The sequence below is a fragment of the Gracilinanus agilis genome, chromosome 6 (genome assembly GCF_016433145.1).
Source record: "Gracilinanus agilis isolate LMUSP501 chromosome 6, AgileGrace, whole genome shotgun sequence".
In the NCBI taxonomy this organism is placed as follows: Eukaryota; Metazoa; Chordata; class Mammalia; order Didelphimorphia; family Didelphidae; genus Gracilinanus; species Gracilinanus agilis.
This window is the reverse complement of record NC_058135.1, coordinates 148,959,737-148,979,732: the sequence shown is the minus strand read 5'-3', so window position 1 is coordinate 148,979,732 and position 19,996 is coordinate 148,959,737. Positions and strand designations below refer to the sequence as shown.

Below are 19,996 nucleotides of genomic sequence, written 5' to 3'. Positions count from 1 at the left end.
TACTGGCACATAAAAGTCCATTCCTTAAAATAGTGACCACTCTTCTTTTAACTTACCTCTTTGTTTGGTGATGAATAAGAATCATTTCTTAATTTGCAAGGAGTTGAACAAAGAGTTGGACTTCCAGGATTTGTGCTAAAGCCAGTGTCATAACCTAAAAAAGAGTCTAAAACTTAGAACTTAAAATATTATGTAAATGATTAACAAGTAAAAACTTTTCTTGATATACTTTATGTCATTTTAATGCCAAAAGTCTCTGTTTGAGCCAAGTATAAAGCAAATCTAAGTACTTTAATACTTTAAAAGGTCAAGTTAAAATGATACAATATGGTTATTGGGAAAAAAAACAGGTACAGAAGTTCTATTTCCAAATCTTCTAAAAGAAGAGATCATTTCACTGGCCATGTGTCCTCTGCTACCTTTCTTAATCTAATCCTTTCTCACACAGCTCATACTAAGGAAAAGGATTGCAACATATATTATTCTTTATTTTTTCTTTGAAGAAGTACAACAAATCATAATATTTTTGGCAAATTTCCAAAAAAATTTCTGCTTTTTATATGTGTATATGGTGTATACTTTTAAATAATTTTTAAGTATTTTTAAAATATTTAACATAATCATATAATATATAATAGTATTTAATAATACTTGTAAAGTATTTAAGTACCTGGATTAAGTATTTGGAAGGGAAACCCAAATACAAAAATCAACCTCATTTACTGGGTACTACATAAAAAGTGCAAACATCAATTGCCAAAATAATTTGAGGCATTTCAGATCACACTCTTAAAATTAAAGAGAAATATTTTACAAATATGTTCATTTAAATATTTTATTTTTAATATTAAAATAAGCTAAATCTTCCAGCCATTTCCACATAAAAATTAGAAAATACAGGCTTACTTTTTTCTTCAAAACAATCTTGTATGTTTTCCAATAAGTTCTGGCCTTGCCAAAGATCAGTAACAGGAACCCTACAATAAAAGAAAAGAAAAAAGTAAGAGGAGAGGGTAACAAGACATCAAAAAATTCTATTTTCATTAAGTGCTTAAGACACTTAAATTGTCACTTATGGTCTAGGTTCTGTTAATTTATTTTAAAATTCACAACTAAATTGAATAAAGAAGCTATTGGCATACTACTTTCTGAGTACTTTAAAAAAGTGCTTCAAAATCTAAAGTTCAGAGTCTGAAGTACTAGATTCATAAATAAATAAAATTATATTGTTTGAGTAAAGGGCCATATTTACTCATGTCATTTAAGGAAAATATTGCTAATATTTACTAATTTAGAAATTATCTAGTCCAACTTTGAGTGTAAATAGTTATTCAAGAACTAGTGTCAAGTTTTCAGGGCTACTCATGCATCTTTGTGTCCATCTGGCACTCAAATCTCATCTGTGGCTCCAAGAAGCTAAAGCATGCCATGCCTAGTGGCCATACCCCAGTAAATCATTTCAGCAGTCAGACTAAACCAATTTGAATATAACTGATGGGCCACAACCAGTGAGTTAGGAAATGTCTATCCCAAGCATGTGAAGACTTCCCCCAGTGGAATGGATGAATGAGAACAATTTGTCCCAACAGCCTTGAAAGCAGCTAAAGCAGGCATGCTGGAATGCTTAGAACTTGGTCAGACATCAAAGAACCCAAGATCATCCACTGCTTCCCAGGCCATCACCAGTTTTCCTGACTTTTTATCTTGCCACTGGATTTAGATGACTCTGGAAAAGAGAGCAAGACTGATGACTTTGTACAACTCTGTCTCACTTAAATTGAACTCATGCACAAGTCAAGACATCACCCCATGACATCACTGGTCCTCTTCAAAAATGAACAAGTCCAACCTGCTCAGTTTATAAATCATAAGGTGAAGACTCTAAGATGTTTTGTGCATTATCCAAGGTTACACACACAGGTAATAAGTAGCTGATTTGGAATTTGAACTGAAGATCAGTGACTCCAAATCCAAGGCTCCTACAAATGAATTTTACTAGAATGTTAAGTCCTTTGAGGGAAAGGGAGGTCTCATTTTCTATTTCCCACAGGCACTTAAAAGTGTTTAATAAGATCTGAGAACCAAAAGGGATTTCAGAGGTCATCTAGTCCAACCTTTTATATTGCAAATAAGGAAATCTCTGAGGCCCAAGGAGATTATGCTTGGGACAAGGTTACACAAGTAGATTCTATGTTCATTAACTCAAGAATCAGTACATATTCCACTGTACTAATAAATACTTATTGTTTTGAAGGGTATTTACAGGATAATGTTTCTTATTGGTGTGAATAACTGAAAGCTACCTTTACTGTAAATTAACAACATTTTCCCAGTCATCACTAAAATATTAAAATTGAAATCTTAAATTTGAAAATTCCTATTATATATTCTTTACTTCAATAAAATGGAGCTTATTCATTAAAGATTAATATAAAAATCAGCTTTATAAAATTTTTAAAACATCACCTAGAAGTACAGCAAAATCTTGTTCTGTAGCTAATTTTCAGGTGATCCTGGGGGGAAAAAAAAGAAAAAGTTAATTATTTACCTAGATTTATTATCTTAATTATGTTTTTAAAAAAAACAGCTAAACTATGAACATTTAACTTGACTACATATGACAAGTTGATACGACTTCTCCCTGTTGGTTTTCACTAAACCTTGACCACCTCCTAACATCAATATTTTGATGGAGGTAGTACTATAATCTTCCCAGTCATCCTAATATATAACCGAGGAGACCATCAGAGGTTCTTATTAATCACAGCTTTAAAAGTCTGTAAAATTTTAAATATTTGATAACTATTTCAATGACTGATTTCCTTTGCCATCCTATGTATTTTACTTTATGCATTTAAAGACATAAGTCTCAAGAGTTCTTGACTTCATTAGTCTACCAAAGGAAATCCACAACACAAAAAAGGTTAAGAATTCCTATCCTAAAGATTCCTTCCCTCAGTTCTCACACTCAAAGTAGTAACACTCTGCCAAGTGTATGTCCATAACAGTTCGAAAACTAGGTTCCTTCTTTTTCCAATCATTATGGTCACTATTCTAGTTCAGACACTATTCTCATTCATTATCTCTTCTCAAAGCTATTGTAAAAACTTCCAAATTTGATCTCCCTCCTTCTCCAGTTCTCCTCTCCAAATTTCAACCATAGAAGTCAAAATAATCTTCCCCAGGCAGAGACCTATGTCTTTTCTCCGTTCATAAACTACCAGAAACTCCAACCTGAGCTTGTGCTTTTATTTCAGCATCAGCCTCCTTATATACTTTTTCTTCCAACTAAACAGAGGCACTTGCTTTTTCAGTACTAAAAAAAATTAGGACTTCAAGCATTCATCTCCCTCTTAAGACCAGTAGTTATCTCTAGCATCCATCCAGTCAAAGTCTTTGTCAATCATGGATTGTCCAAAAAGGTCTTCGAAACAGAGTGATTTCAATATCAAAGAATTAAAAGGCCCTAGAATCTAAAGGCCCAGATGATGAAGTTCTAGAATACTTGTGTAATAATGACCCTCTTTATGACTGCTATCAAAGTTAAGTGGAAAAATAAAATGTTAAGTCAAATTTTACTATGCTATTATGATTGTCAGAAAATTATGTCCAATTTTTTTCCAATAGTCACTGTTTCCTAAAATTGACACAACATCAGGAATGTGTGGTATAGCGAACAAAGAACTAGGCTTAATGTTGAAAAAGCTGAATTTGAGAATGAGAAGACACCTTAGCTGCTACTTAATATAACCAACATCTGAAAGGAATCCAGTATTAAATAATTGACAAGCCGTCATCTAGATTCTCTTTCAAGATTTTCAATGAAAGGAAATGAGGCAGACTATTCCATCTTTGGACAGTACTAATTGTTATAAAGTTTTTTTAATATCAAGCCTAAATTTGTCAAGTGGCTTCTGATCCTGCCCTCTTCGACCAAACAAAATAAGTCTTGAATTCAGGTACTAGTTTTTTCAAATGATGTTCACATGACAAATTCAAAGCCTTATCATCATCCTGGCTACAATCCTTTTTATTATCTATTTCATCAGCATCCCTATTAAACTGTGTCACTAAAATCTGAATACAAGTTTACATGTTAGTGGGTGAATATAGCAGGAAGGTTCTTTTTATCAGAATATTTTTGTTGAAAGTAGTATCATAATCTTCTCAGTCGTCCTAATATATAATCTAGGAGACATAATATATTGATCAGAAGCTCTTAATCACAGCCTTAAAAGTCTGTAAACTTTTAAAAGTATTTGACACTATTTCAATATGACTGATTTCTGATTCCCTTCTCCTCACTACTCCCTCCAACCCTCATTCAATTATAGTCTTAAAAGAGTTAAGTGACCTGCTTTGTCATACACATAACTTGAATACAGGTCTTCCTAACTCTGGGGACAGCTTTCTATCCACTACTGCCCAAAAACAATGTTGCAAAGTTTTAGAAGGGAGCAAGTCTCAGAACACAAAGATATTCACTAACAAACTAACCACTTAAAAAACTAGCCTCTTTTCAAGCACTCATCCCCTCTAAGATTAATGGTTATCCTTAGCATCAATCCAGTCAATCTTTGTCAATATTGATTGTCCAAAAAGTTTTCAAAACAGAATGATTTAAACAACAAAAGATTAAGAGAGGTCCTAGAATCTAGGGCTCAGATGATAAAGTTCTAGAATACTTATGTAATAATGAAACTTTATGACTCTGATATAAAAGTGGGAAAAATTTAAATTAGTAAAATACTATTATGCTTTATGCTATAAGGATTCTGTCAAAAAAATTATGCTGAAAAACCCACTTGATTATTCATTTTAATAATTAGAGGAATTATGATTGTGACCAGCTGTTAATCATAAGACAAAATATTTTCAGAAATTTTCAGTTACATTTTTTAATATCCCAATTGAAATTTTTTCATATTATTTATAATTAAATATTATTCTCTGCATTAAGTAGATTAATTTATTTATTTTCCAAACCCTTATCTTCTGTCTTAGAAGTGATATTAAATATTGGTTCCAAAACAAAAGAATTATAAGTGTTAGGCAATTGGGGTTAAATGGCTTGCCCAGGGTCACATAGCTAGGAAGTAGCTGAAGCCTAAGTTGAATCCAGGATCTCCCATTTCCAGGCCTGACTATTTAAGCAAAGTAAAAACAAAGGATAAATATTTTTTTTTTATAAATACAAAAGAGAGCAGAGGTAAACTCAGATGGAGATGTAGGCAAGCTAGAAAGTGTTAGTACTATCATGTTAAATTCAGTATTTACTTTTAAAACAATCTGTATGTAATATTCACGGTCTTATATGTACCAATTTGTATTTTCTCTTTGCTCATGTTTCTTTGATGTGTGTCATGTTCATAATTAAAAAATATATTTTAGAAAAAATACAATAAATTGTATCACGTCATGGGAATGGATTATTTTATTTTACTTTGTTTCTCTAATTCCTCCTAGGGAAATGTTTTGCACATAGTAGATGTATAGTAAATGTGTGTTGAACTGAAAAAAAAAAAGAGATATAAAACAAAATAAAATGGATATCTTGTTGGAATCTCAAACTCAACATATTCCTTGTAACTATCCTTCCCCCAAAATCCACCCCTCTTCCAAAATTTACCATTTTTATAAAAGGCAACTAGGAGGCATAATAAAATGAAGTCTGCACTTGGAGTAAGAAAAATATAAGTTCAAATCCTACCTCAGATACTTACTAGCTGTGACTTTAAGAAAAATCACAACCTCTCTTGCCTGTTTCCTCACCTGTAACTTGGAGATAAGAGCATCTCAAAGGGCTATTATAAGGATCAAATAAGCTACTATATGTAAAACACTTTGAAAACTACATATATCTCATTTAGTCCTCACATAATATACACATGAGATATGTGTGCATATGTACATGTTGGCTAATATAATTCTTTCAGCCCCCAAGTTCGAAATTTCAGAACCAGCCTAGACATCTCACTTTCCCTCTACTCTCTGGTCAAATCAGTCCTCTACTCTCTGGCATACCCTTGATTATACTTCTACAACATTTCCAATTCATTCCTTTCTCTTTGTTCACAGGCACTGTCATGCTTCAGGCCCTTATCAACTCTCAGGTAGACCATTGCAAATAGCCTAACCTTAACTGATCACCCCTGCCTCAAGTTGTCCTCCACACAACTACTACAGTGATATTCCTAAAGCACAGATCAGACTATATTATTTCCTTGTTAAATATGCTCCAGTGATTCCCTACCATTACTAGGCATCAATGCCTCTGTTTGGCATTTAAAGTTCTTCACAATAGGCTCTAACATACCATCATAGATTTGTTGTGCATAGATTCTGCACACTACTGAATAGTTAAAGTGGCCTTCCTGCTATTCCTAACACATGACTGTCCATCTCTAGCCTAGAAGAAAGATGTGATGCCTAGAAAAGAGAATGCTGGCTTGGAGTTAGGAAGATCTGAGGCCCACTCCCATTTAGTAGTCATTTAAACCTCTCTGAACCTCAGTTTCCTTATCTATAGACTGAAGAGGTTCTACTGTCTTCCAACTCTTAAGTCTATGACCTTGGAGAGAAGAGTTTGTTAATAAGGCAGAGATCTAGAGGGCAGGGCAAGATGGGATTTTCAACAATCAAGATTTAAGTAGAATAAGACCAGGGAATGGTAGCAGGTGAAAGGCATTTTTGACTAGGAAGTTAATAATAATAAGGATCTGGAGAGATGATATTATTTCTCACTAAATGTCAGGGATTGTGTGCTAAGTATTGGAGATACATGAAAGACAAAAATATCCTTATCCTTAAGGAGTTAAATGTCTCCCTTGATTATCTCCAGTTTGTCCTCTATAGAGCTTGTGTGTACATAGTTGCTTGCATGAAGTATACTGTGCCCCCTTTTCCCCCTACCCTTATCTGACTCCTGCCTTGGACTGTGAGCTCCTTGAACACTTAGCACAGGGCCTGGGCACAGAGCACTTAATGCTTGCTAAATTGCTAACAGTCCTGGACCAAAAAATTAGCAGTTTCATCCAAAATAATCAGATAAATAACACGGGGATAAAATCCCAAAGAAAATTCCGAACTATTTAATTCTGATAAAATTTAACAAAATAATATATGTTCTGTCCCTTTCCAGTTTGGGGCTTAGCCCAGTGCCTGCTAATAACAGGAGCTTAATAAATATTTATGACTTAATAGTTGAAAAACAGGATAAAATGGAGGTGGTCTCTGGGTAGCCATAAGGGAGGAAAGTGAAAAGCCATTCGATGGGCACTTCCACTCTCAAAGATCCCTGGATGGCAGAAGGTAGCTTCAGTTAAGGTCTCACCCAAGCACTAGGCCAGATGCCAGAGACATTTGATAACTCACTCTTGGCCGCGTCAGCAGGGCATTTGGTCTCCACTGACCCCTATCCAAATGACTTGCACCGCGGCCAGACTAGGAGATGCCAACCGGCACTCACAGGCATTATGAATTGGAAGGCTCCGGGGCTGACATCTCGAGCTGTCAGGCTGCCACAGCCCCAGCTCCGCCCGCGGGCAACCGATCTGGGAACCCAATCGGGCCAGCACTCTGGGTCCGCCTCCCGCGCCTCCGCCTCCACGCTCCGTCTCAGAGGCTCGCCCTCTCTTCTTTTTCTCCCAGCCTCAGGGCGGCCTGGCTGGAGAGGCAGCCAAAGACTCACAAGCCAGATGTAAAGAGGAGGAAACTGAGGCTGAGAGAAGCGAAGGCACCAACAACGGGCCCGCCCTCTTCCCCGCCCCCTCCCCGCTCTGACGAGGCGGTTTGGTTTAAAACTACCACAACTCCCAACTTACCAGATCAGAGGCAGCCATGGCCAGATCCCAGTTTCCCGGCCCACGTCCGTGGTGCGGAAGGGGGCGACGCGGGTTGGAGGGAATGGTGCTGGCGGGACGCTGTCAGTAGACAAGGGGAGTCAAAGGACCGGCACGCTGCAGACCTTCAAGCCAATATCTTCCTAGGGCTAAAGCCCTCTCCGAGCCTTCCCCTCTACCCGTCAAGCTCGAGGCGGGGAGAGACAGGGGTGGGGATGGGGGTGGGGGGAAAATTTTGAAAATTGGATGCACATGCGCAGAAGCAGAAAAGAGCTTGCTCTCCCTGGTCCCGGAAGAAACTTTCGGTTGAGTTAGAAGACTTTTCCTTCCCGCCTCCTCCCAAAGAAAAGCGATTCGTCCAGCACTCCGCCCCCGCCCCACCCACTCGGCTGAAATTGGGCTACAATTGGAGCGTGTGACAGCCTGCTTGGTTTCTAAGCCTGGGATTGGCTGATTTGCAGCAATCAGGCACGCCCCTCTCCAGTGACCGTTGGTTTTATTACTCCACAGAGCTAGGAAAGACGGTGTAAGAGAGGGAGGGTATTGTTTCATTTTGGGCAAACTGGCTGAGTGAATGATTTGGGTGCATGAGTGAAGTCAGAAACGGTTTTTAAGTGAAAGCATTGTGTAGATTAGCGGTGAGAAGTTCTGTGTGTGAAAGAGAAAGTATGTCTCTTAGCGGCGAGGAATTTTGTGTGAAAGTGTGTGTATATAAATGTATGTGTGTTGGAGGGCCGGGACAGCAGGCTATCGGAAGCGGAATTGTTTTGTAGATGAATGAGAAAGTGAAAACTGGGCTTGTGTTTGTGTTTGGTTGTGTACGTATTTTCTTAGTTGCCATTATTTCTTATTTTTGCTTTTGTGTATGGAATTATATACATTTGTGTAAGAGAAGTACTATGCTCGCTGAAAATCCTACAAAACAAGTCTCTTTGGGTGGATTCTCCTTTCTCCTGGTGAAGGGATACAGCTTGTACGGTTAATAAATAGAATGACTTCATACTAGGTGTTTTCAGAAGGAAGCTTACACTTTAGGTATCATTGTGGACTCCTAACTCTCCATCACACCCCTATATCCAATCCGTTGCCTATGTCTTTCGATTTCACCTTTGCAATATTTTTCAAATACGTCCCCTTCTCTCCTCTGACAGTCACCACTCTTAAGTACATCACTTCACAGCTGGATTATTGCAATAGACTGTTGATGGGTCGGCCTGCCTCTTATCAACCCGTTCCAACCCATCCTTTATTCAGTCACTAAAATATTTCTAAAGCCAGTCCTTTATGTCACGTTTCATCCCTGACCCCTTACTCAGTAAACTCTGATGATTCACCTCCAGGACCAAATACAAAATCTTCTGTTTAGTGTCCAAAGTCCTTCATAACCTGTGGCCCTGCCTTTGCACAGTCTTCTTACATTATACCCTAACCTTCATATAACCTATAGACCAGTAACACTGACACTTCCACGATCCTTTCTTGAATGTAATTTTTATTGCATTATACTCTAAAAAGGCTATATTAAATATTTCTGATGTTCTGCTTTTGTTTATGAGGTACTCTAATGCATGGTAAGTTTTTGGTCTAAAACTTACTCCTTTCTATTCCCATTTGATTTTCTCCAGAGGTCTATCATATTTAACTATCTAAAATTCTAGTCATTTCCTTAACTTCTTTATTACTTTCTGATTAGAACTTTATCCAACTCCGAGAGAAGAAAGTTGAGGTCTTCCCCCCCCCCCAGTATAATTTTACTATTTTCTCTTACAACTCCTATAATTTTTTCTTTAAGAATGTGTATGCTTATGTAGTGATCCAAGACATTTCCAGAGACTCATGATGAAAAATGCCATATGCCCTCCAAAAAAGAACTGATGGAGTCTGAATGCAGACTGAAACATAACTATTAATTTTCTTTCTTTTTTAAATTTTATGTATCTTCCACAAAATGACTAATATGGAAAACTTTCACCTTATTACACATGTAAAATCTATATTGTACTCCTTACTGTCTCAGGGAAGGAGGAGAGAGTGAAGGAGGAATGGTCAAAAGAAGGAAGAAAATTTGGAACTTAATGTTAACAAAATTATTTTTATGTGTAATGGGGGAAAATAAAGTATTATTAAAAGAAAAAAAAGAATTTGGGTACCTTTGATAGCATATGTATAACCTATATCATTGCTTGCCATCTTGGGAAGGGGAGAGAGAAGGGAAGGAGGAAAAGAATTTGGCTTGTAAAATGTCAGAAAGCAAAAGTTAAAAATTGTCTCTATGAGAGCCATGTCCAGAGATGAGAGATCCTGGGTTCAAATTTGAACTTGGACAATTCCTGGCTGTGTGATTTTGGGCAAGACACTTAACCCCTATTGCGTATCCCTTACCACTGTTGATTCTAAGTATTGATTTTAGTATTAATTCTAAGATGGAAGGAAAGATTTTTTTTTATTGTTTCTGCAGCCAATTGCGAAAAATATATTCCTCTTTGAAGGAATCTGGATGCTTTGCCATTTGGTGAATATAGATTTAGTATTGATACTTCATTATATATGGTGCCTTTTAGCAAGTTGTAATTTTCCTGTTTATTTTTTTTAAGTTTGTTTTTGTTTTTGTTTTGTCTGAAATGATTGCAACCACTATTTTTAGGTCAGCTGAAGCCCCTTTGTTTTTAACTCTTTGTGTGTCTGTTTCAAATGTGTCTCTTGTAAACAACATATTGTTAGATTCTTGTTCTAATTTATTCTGCTACCAGCTTCTTATTTATGGGTGAGCTCATTTCATTCACATTCACAATTATGATTACTAATTGTGCATTTCCTTCCATCCTATTGTCTTCTGTTTATTTTTTCTCTTTTTTAATCCCATCCCTCCTCAACAGTTTGTTTAACTTAACCTGTATTACCTTTTCTTACCTCACTTCTTTCTCCTATCCTGGGATCTGTAGAGTTTGGGTTTAATATTCCTGGGAATTTTCTTTTGGGGATTTCTTTCAGATGACAAGAGGCAGACTCTTAATTTCTATCTTACCTTAAGGTTCTAAGATAGTAGAGTAATTTTCCTTGATACTTTCTTGAAATATGATGTCTAAATTCTTCCTTAAATTATCTTTCCCCTATTTGCTTTTCTGGTCAGCTTCCTGATGAGATATTTGATTTTGTCTTCTATTGTTTTTTTATTTTTTTGACTATTCAGAAAAGCTTTTTTAAAACTATTTTTGTGTTCCAGTTTCTTGGTATCTCTTGAAGTCATTAGCTTTTAAGTTACCCAATTCTAATTTTTATGGAATTATTGTCTTCAGTGAGCTTTGATGCCTCCTTTCCATTTGGCCAGTTCTATTTTTTAAAATCTTTTTAAATTCTGTTTTTTTAAGGCATTTTTTCAATATTTTTCTGCATCTTTTACTGAGCCATTGTCTTTTTATAGTTTTTCTTACATTGTTCTCATTTCTTTTCCCAATTTTCCTGCACCATTCTCATTTGATTTTTTTTTTAAAACCTTTAACTTCTGTGTATTGGCTCCTAGGTGGAAGAGTGGTAAGGGTGGGCAATGGGGGTCAAGTGACTTGCCCAGGGTCACACAGCTGGGAAGTGGCTGAGGCCGGATTTGAACCTAGGACCTCCTGTCTCTAGGCCTGGCTCTCAATCCACTGAGCTACCCAGCTGCCCCCCTCATTTGATTTTGAAAATAATTTTTTAGCTTTCCAAAAATTCTTTTGGGTATTCTAATTCCCAGTTTTCTTTGACACTTTGCTTTTAGCTATTTCGCCATCATTGTCTCCTGACTTTATCTATTGATTTTCCTTGTCATTATAGTAGATTTTGATCACTGGATTCTTTTTTGTTTTTGTTTTTTGCTCATTTTTCTAACTTATTTCTTGTTTAAACTTATGCTAAAGTGGGGATCCATTCCTAGAATGAGAGTAGAGGGGCAACTGTCTTAATCTTCAGGGTTTTTTGCACTTCTGTTTTCAAAGCTAGATCTGGGGGGTTTAGAAGTTTTATGGTATTTGCAAGGTGGTGTGATTTGGAGAAAGGTATAATCACTGTTCTCTTGGTCCTTACCAGGAAGAGCCCCTGATACCTTACAGCCAGAAGTGAGACCCCCTCCTCTAAGCCTACCCCTGCTTCCTTGTGACTACTGTCAAAGCACACCTTTTGACCCTGGAACATCTGTCTTGAAAGCTGCTGAAGCTTCTGCTGCTGCTATAGCCACCTCCAAGACCCACAACTGATTTAGCCACCATGTGCACTCCAGGCCTGCCCCCATCCCAGTGTCACAGACAGCTCTTTCCAACTTCTAAGTTGTTTTGGCTTAGAAGAAATGTCTTCCTTGACCTTTTGTTAGCTCTACTGTTCAAGAATTCAATCTGAGGTGTTATTTCAAAGTTGTTTGGAGAGGAATGTGGGGAGAGTTCGTCCCTTCCTCTACTCTACCTTTACCTTCTGTCTTAGAATCAACACTGAGTTTTGGTTCCACAGCAGAAGACTAGTAAGGGTTAGACAATCAAAGTTAGGTGACTTGCCCAGAGTCATACATCTAAGAAGTTGAGGCCAGATTTGAACCTAGAATCTCCTATCTGTAGATCCAGTACTCTATTCACTGGGCCACCTACTGCATCCCCTCCCCTTTTACTTTTAAATCTTTTATACTTTGATACTCCTTGCCAAGCCTGGAAAGAAATAGGACACTACACAAGAGGGAGGAAAAAACCCCAGAGAAATGTTACTGCCTCTGGGATAACTGCTTTTCTAAAAGAGCTATTAAAAAGGGGGAAGGAGGGCTAGCTTTTGAATTTTAAAAAATTAGAACACTTTTCATTAGAAAAAAAAAACATTAAAACTAAGGATTTTAGTTAAAACTGGAAGCAGAGTGTTAAGAATCTGAGGCAGGGGGGAAACTTCCAGGTTAAGATGGTGGCAGAGTAGAGGCAGGGCAACTTTCTCTCCTTAAAAGCATATATAGCATACCTCCAAAGGACAAGAAAACAAAATCCAGATGAAAGAAGGGACCCCACAATACTGCGAAGTATCTAAGGTACATAGGATTTGGGCACTTCCACGCTATAAGGGGCGGGGGGGGGAAATGGCTCCCATCAAAACACAGATCAACCCTTCCCCATCCCACCCACAGTACCACAGTCAGAGGCTGCACTCCAGAGTTAGAGTGAGCAGGGGGCACAAAATCTAGCCCCTAGGCAGCTAGCTGGCACTACCAGAGCTTGCCCCTGAGAGCAGCAAGACCTGAAACCCCAGGAGGCTGGAAAACTCTGACCTTGGACACTGGAGTGGGGCTGAGAGAGGCAGAAGCAGCACCCAGCACACTCAGACTCAGAGGAAAACCCCAGGTAGAGGAGTGAAAGTGGGCCAAGTTCTGGGCTCTGGGCAGCTGGCTAGGAACACGGGTGCTCGACCCTGAAAACAGTTAGACCAGAGACTCCAGGAGGGTCCCCAGAGAAACCAGGAGACTTGCAAAGTAGCCTCAGGAAAAAACTGCTCCCTAACTCCATACAAAGAGAATCAGATTGCCTTACTCAGATTTCTGACTGATAAAGCACAATGATGCCAAGCAAAGCCCAAGACATAAACAAGAAGACAAAGAAAAAAACTTGATAACTTCTGCACATAAAAAAACCAGAAAACAGAGGAGGACAAACAAAGACATCCAAACCTTCCCCCAAAAATGAAAATGGCTCACAAGATCTTGAAGAGTTCAAAACTGAGATCATGAAAAAGATGGAAGAGATCTGGCAAGAAAATAGCAGTTTAAAAGGCAGAATTTCTCAATTAGAAAGTGAGGCTCAGAAATCAAATTAATTGATAAGCAAATTGAAGACCAGAAATGACCAGCTGGAAGCCTTGAAGAACCAGATAGACCAGATTGAAAAGGAAAACCAAAAAATTTTAGCTGAAAACCAGTCTCTAAAGGCTAGAACTGGACAATTAGAAGCCAATGATCTCATAAGACAACAATAATTAATAAAGCAAAGTCTGAAGACTGACAAAATAGAAACATGAAATATCTCAATGAGAAGAAAATAGATGAAGAAAACAGGTCTAGAAGAGACAATTTGAGAATCATTGGTCTTCCTGAAAAAGCAGAAATTAATAGAAATTTGGGCTCCATACTAAAATAAATTATTCAGCAAAATTGCCCTGAAGTTCTACAAGAGGGCTATATAGACATTGAAAGGTTCCATAGATCACCCTCTACACTAGACCCAGAAAAGACAACCCCCCAGGAATATACTAGCCAAATTCAAGAGCCTCCAAGTAAAAGAAAAAATTTTACAAGAAGCCAGAAAGAGACAATTCAGGTATCAAGGAGCACCAATCAGGATCACACAGGATCTGGCAGCCTCCACATTAAAAGACCATAAGACTTGGAATATGATATTCAGAAAGGCAAGAGAACTGGGTCTACAACGAAGGATCACCTACCCATCAGAACTGACTATATACTTCCATGGGAAAGTATGGACATTCAACAAGATAGAAGATTTCCAAGTATTCGCACAGAAAAGACCAGGATTAAATGGAAAATTCAATATCCAACCACAAAAAGCAAGAGAAACATGAAAAGGTAAATAAGAAACAGAGAGGAAAGAAAGAAAACTCTTATTTTTAAATTTGCCTCTTTGAGGGCTTTAATAAGATCAATAAGATCAAATTATTTGTATTCCTATATGGAGAAATGTTATGTGTAATTTTCAAAAACTGTATTCATTATTATAGTAATTAGAATTATTCTTCTAGGGAGAGGTTGGAGCACTACATGGTCTAAGATAAGACGGAGTGGGGGAAAAAAGAGGAGGGTGAATAGTAGATGACACAAAGAGAAACTTGAATGAATAAGAAAAATAGGATATTCTATACCACACAAAGAGAGCATGGGAAGGGGAGGGGATGAATACTATTATAAGAAGGTGAGGAAGAGAGCATTAAGAGGTACTATTTAAACCTTACTCTCAGTGTAATTAATTAACCCTGAGAGGGAAGAGTAGCTATATCCATTGGGATATAGAATTCTATCTAAGCCTACTGAGAAAGTCAGAAGAGATTAACCAATGGGAACAGGGGAGTGAGGAGGCCAAAAAAGGGAGGGAACAAGAAGGGGGAGGGAATTCATTAGGCCTTAAAAATAAAAATAGGGGAATAATAAGGGAGGGGGTAGAAAGGGAATTAAGGGAGGAGACAAGGGTTACTGGCATGAAGCAAACCACTGGTTTAAAAGGAAATAGTGTAAGAAGGGGTAGAACTAGGAGAGGATGCCAAAATGTTAGGGAATACATAACTGATAATTATAACTCTGAATGTGAATGGGATGAACTTGCCCATAAAAAGAAAGCAAATAGCAGAGTGGATTAGAAACCAAAATCCTACCATATGTGGTCTACAAGAAACACATATGAGGTGGGTGGACACACACAGGTTTAAGGTCAAGGGCTGGAGCAAAATCTTTTGGGCTTCAAATGAGAAAAAAAAAGGCAGGAGTGGCAATTATGATTTCTGACAAAGCCAAAGTAAAAATAGATATGATTAAAAGAAAAAGGGAAGGTAATTACATCCTGATAAAAGGCAGTATAGACAATGAGGAAATAACAGTACTGAACATGTATGCACCAAATGTTATAGCATCCAAATTCCTAAAGGAGAAACTGGCAGAGCTCAAGAAGGAAATAGATAGTAAAACCATACTAGTTGGAGATCTAAATATTCCTCTTTCAGATCTAGATAAATCAAACCAAAAAATAAATAAGAAAGAGGTAAGAGAGATGAATGAAATCCTAGAAAAATTAGATTTTATAGATATGTGGAGAAAAATAAATAGGGACAAAAAGGAATACACCTTCTTATCAGCTGTACATGGTACATTCACAAAGATTGACCATGTAATAGGGCATAGAAACATCACAAACATATGCAAAAGAGCAGAAATAATAAATGTAACCTCAGATTATAATACAATAAAAATAATTAATAAGGGCACGTGGACAGGCAAATCAAAAACTAATTGGAAATTTAAAAATATGATTCTTAAAAACCAGTTAGTTAAATTATAGAAACCATAATTTCCTTGAAGAGAATGACAATGATGAGACATCCTACCAAATTCTGTGGGATGCAGCTAAGACAGTACTCGGGGAGAAATTTATATCCTTGAGTGCATATATTAACAAATTAGAGAGGGCAAAGATCAATGAACTGGGCATGCAAATTAAAAAACTAGACAGGGAACAAATTAAAAATCCCCAGCTAAAAACCCAATTAGAGATTACAAAAATTAAAGGGGAAATCAATAAAAGTAAAAACTATTGAATTAATAAATAAGACTAGAAGCTGGTACATTGAAAAAAACAAACAAATTGACAAAGTACTGGTCAATCTAAAAAAAGGAAAGAAGAAAACCAAATCATCAGTATCAAAGATGAAGAAAGAGACCTCACATCTAATGAAGAGGAAATCAAGGCAATCATTAAAAACTATTTTTTTGCAATTATATGGTAATAGATATAGCAATCTAGGTGAGATGGATGAATATTTAGAAAAATATAAATTACATAGATTAACAATAGAAGAAAGAGAACACTTAAATAATCCCATATCAGAAAAAGAAGTTGAATAAGCTATCAAAGAACTCCCTAAGAAAAAAATCCCCAAGACCAGATGGATTCACAAATGAATTCTATCAAATTTTCAAAGAACAACTAATTCCAATACTATACAAACTATTTGACATAATAAGCAAAGAAGGAGTTCTACCAAATTCCTTTTATGATACAAATATGGTACTGATCCCAAAACCAGGTAGATCAAAAACAGAGAAAGAAAACTACAGACCAATCTTCTTAATGAACATAGATGCAAAAATCTTGAACAGAATACAAGCAAAAAGACTCCAGCAAATGATTACAAGGGTTATTATGATCAAGTGGGATTTATGCCAGGAATGCAAGGATGGTTCAACATCAGGAAAACCATTCACTTAATTGACCATATCAACAAGCTAACAAACAAAAATCACATGATTATCTCAATGGATACTGAAAAAGCCTTTGACAAAATACAACACCCATTCTTATTGAAAACACTAGAAAGTATAGGAATAGAAGGACCTTTCCTAAAAACAAACAATATATATCTAAAACCATCAACAAGCATCATATGCAATGGACATAAATTAGAAGCCTTCCCAATAAGATTAGGAGGGAAACAAAGATGCCCATTGTCACCTCTTTTATTTAACATTGTACTAGAAACACTAGCAGTAGCAATTAGAGAAGAAAAAGAAATTGAATGTATTAAAATGGGCAATGAGGAGACTAAGCTATCACTCTTTGCAAATTATATGATGGTCTACTTAAAAAGTCCTAGAGAATCAACTAAAAAGCTAGCAGAAATAATCAACAACTTTAGCAGAGTTGCAGGATACAAAATAAATGCATATAAATCAGCATTTCTATATATTTCCAACACATTACAACAGCAAGAGGTAGAAAGAGAAACACCATTTAAAATCACCCTAGACAATATAAAATACTTAGGATTCTATCTACCATAACAAACACAGGAATTATACAAACACAACTACAAAACACTTTCCAAACAATTAAAACTAGATCTAAACAATTGGAAAAACATTGATACCTCATGGGTAGGATGAGCTAACATAATAAAAATGACCATTCTACCCAAATTAATTTACCTATTTAGTGCCATATCTATCAAAATACCAAAAAACTTTTTTACTGAATTAGGAAAAACTATAACAAAGGTCATTTGGAATTACAAAAGATCAAGAATATCAAGGGAAATAATGAAAAAAAAACGTGAAGGAAGGTGGCCTAGCAGTACCAGATATTAAACTATATTATAAAGCAGAGGTCATCAAAATGATATGGTACTGGCTTAGAGACAGAAGGGAGGATCAGTGGAATAGACTTGGGGTAAATGACGTCAGCAAGACAGTGTATGATAAACCCAAAGAGCCCAACTTTTGGGACAAAAACCCACTATTTGCCAAAAACTGTTGGGAAAATTGGAAAACAATATGGGAGAGATTAGGCTTAGATCAACATCTCACACCCTACACCAAGATAAATTCAGAATGGGTGAATGACTTGAATATAAAGAAGGAAACTATAAGAAAATTAGGTGAACATAGAATAGTATACCTGTCAGATCTATGGGAAAGGGAAAACTGTAAAACCAAGCAAGAGTTAGAGAAAATTACAAAATGTAAAATAAATAATTTTGATTATATTAAATTAAAAAGGTTTTGTACAAACAAAAACAATGCAACCAAAATCAGAAAGGAAACAACAACCTGGGAAAAAATCTTTATAACAAAAAACTCTTACAGAAGTCTAATTACTCCACTATGCAAGGAGCTAAATCAATTGCATAAAAAATCAAGCAATTCCCCATTTGAAAAATGGCCAAGGGACATAAATAGGCAAGTTTCAGATAAAGAAATCAAAATTATCATTAAGCACATGAGAAAGTATTCTAAATCTCTAATAATTAGAGAAATGCAAATCAAAACAACTCTGAGGTACCACCTCACACCTAGCAGATTGGCTAAAATGATAGCAGGGGAGAGTAATGAATGTTGGAGGGGATGTGGCAAAATTGGGACATTAATGCATTGTTGGTGGAGTTGTGAACTGATCCAACCATTCTGGATGGCAATTTGGAACTATGCCCAAAGAGCTCTAAAAGACTTCCTGCCCTTCGATCCAGCCATAGCATTCCTGGGTTTGTATCCCAAAGAGATCATAAACAGACTTGTACAAAAATATTTATAGCTGAGCTTTTTGTGGTGGCAAAAAACTGGAAAACAAAGGGATGTCCTTCAATTGGGGAATGCTAAACAAATTGTGGTATATGTTGGTGATGGAATACTATTGTGCTCAAAGGAATAATAAACTGGAGGAATTCCATGTGAACTGGAAAGACCTCCAGGAATTGATGCAGAGTGAAAGGAGCAGAGCCAGAAGAACACTGTACACAGAGACTGATACACTGTGGTAAAATAGAATGTAATGGACTTCTGTACTGGCAGCAATGCAATGACCCAAGACAATTCTTAGGGACTTATGGAAAAGAACGCTACCCACATTCAGAGGAAGAACTGCAGGAGTAGAAACATAAAGAAAAACAACCACTTGAACACATGGGTTGATGTGGGCATGGTTGGGGATGTAGACACTAAACGACCAATGCAACTATCAATAATATGTAAATAAGTCTTGATTGATCACACATGTAAAATAAAACCAGTGGAAATGCATGTTGGATATGGGGGGAGGGGTGAAGAGGAAAGTAAAAACACGTAAGTAACCACGGAAAATTTTTCTAAAACAATAAAATATTAAACTCTAAAAAAAAAAACTGGAAGCAGAAAGAAGCTTCAGTGTTATATCTAGCAAAGCTGAACCTGATAGCATCTAACAGACTAAATATTTAGTAGTGTAGTTTCTAGCAGGATTTTATCCAGATGAGCTGTGTTCCATAAAGATTTTTGTTTCTCAACAATATTCAAAACCTTTCTAACTTGGAAGAATTTGTCAGAGTTTAAAATCCACTAGTGTACTTCTCAAAAACATATTTGTGATACAATGCAATAATACATAGTTTAGATCATGGGTCAGCAACTTATGGCTCTCGAGCCATATCTGGCTCCACCTCCCAACAGGCCAGTCTGGGCATAGCCCTAGGATGTGCCCCAGGGGGCCCTTCAGCCTCTGCCCCATATTACAGTGCCTTCTGCCTCTATCCTCCTCCTTCCACAGGTGTTTATGGCTCTCACAGTCAAAAAGGTTGCCAACCATTGGTTTAGATGCTATGAGAGCTGTTAAGATTTTATTTAATTTACAATGAAATATGCATTTTAAACAAATGGAATATTAGGTTTCTTTTTATTATCTATAGTAAATTTTGTGAACCACACTTCATTGTACTGAATTTTGTTCCATTTCCTATTGTTTGCCCCAATACCAGTTCAGAATAAGTGGAATTTAAAATGCAGTTGGAGTTAAATCTTTTCATGTACTAAAACAATGCTAAGAAGACCTTTAGAAAACATTGAAATCACAGGTTACACCATCATTGCAGGAACCTAAAAAGCATATATGAAATATAGAACTTTAAGTTTGAGA

General features: G+C 36.6%; 1 protein-coding gene across 1 annotated transcript in view; it reads right to left on the bottom strand.

Moving 5' to 3' along the window:
- Positions 1–3,342, bottom strand: part of CENPC (centromere protein C) — a 50,705-nt gene extending 47,363 nt beyond the window's left edge. The window contains exons 1-4 of the mRNA XM_044680593.1: positions 3,307–3,342; positions 2,467–2,513; positions 907–977; positions 57–154 (exon numbers count right to left, since the gene is read on the bottom strand). Of these exons, the coding sequence (XP_044536528.1) occupies positions 57–154; positions 907–977; positions 2,467–2,513; positions 3,307–3,342 (252 nt within the window). The remainder of the gene's footprint in view (positions 1–56; positions 155–906; positions 978–2,466; positions 2,514–3,306) is intronic.
- Between the last annotated feature and the right edge of the window lie 16,654 nt (positions 3,343–19,996).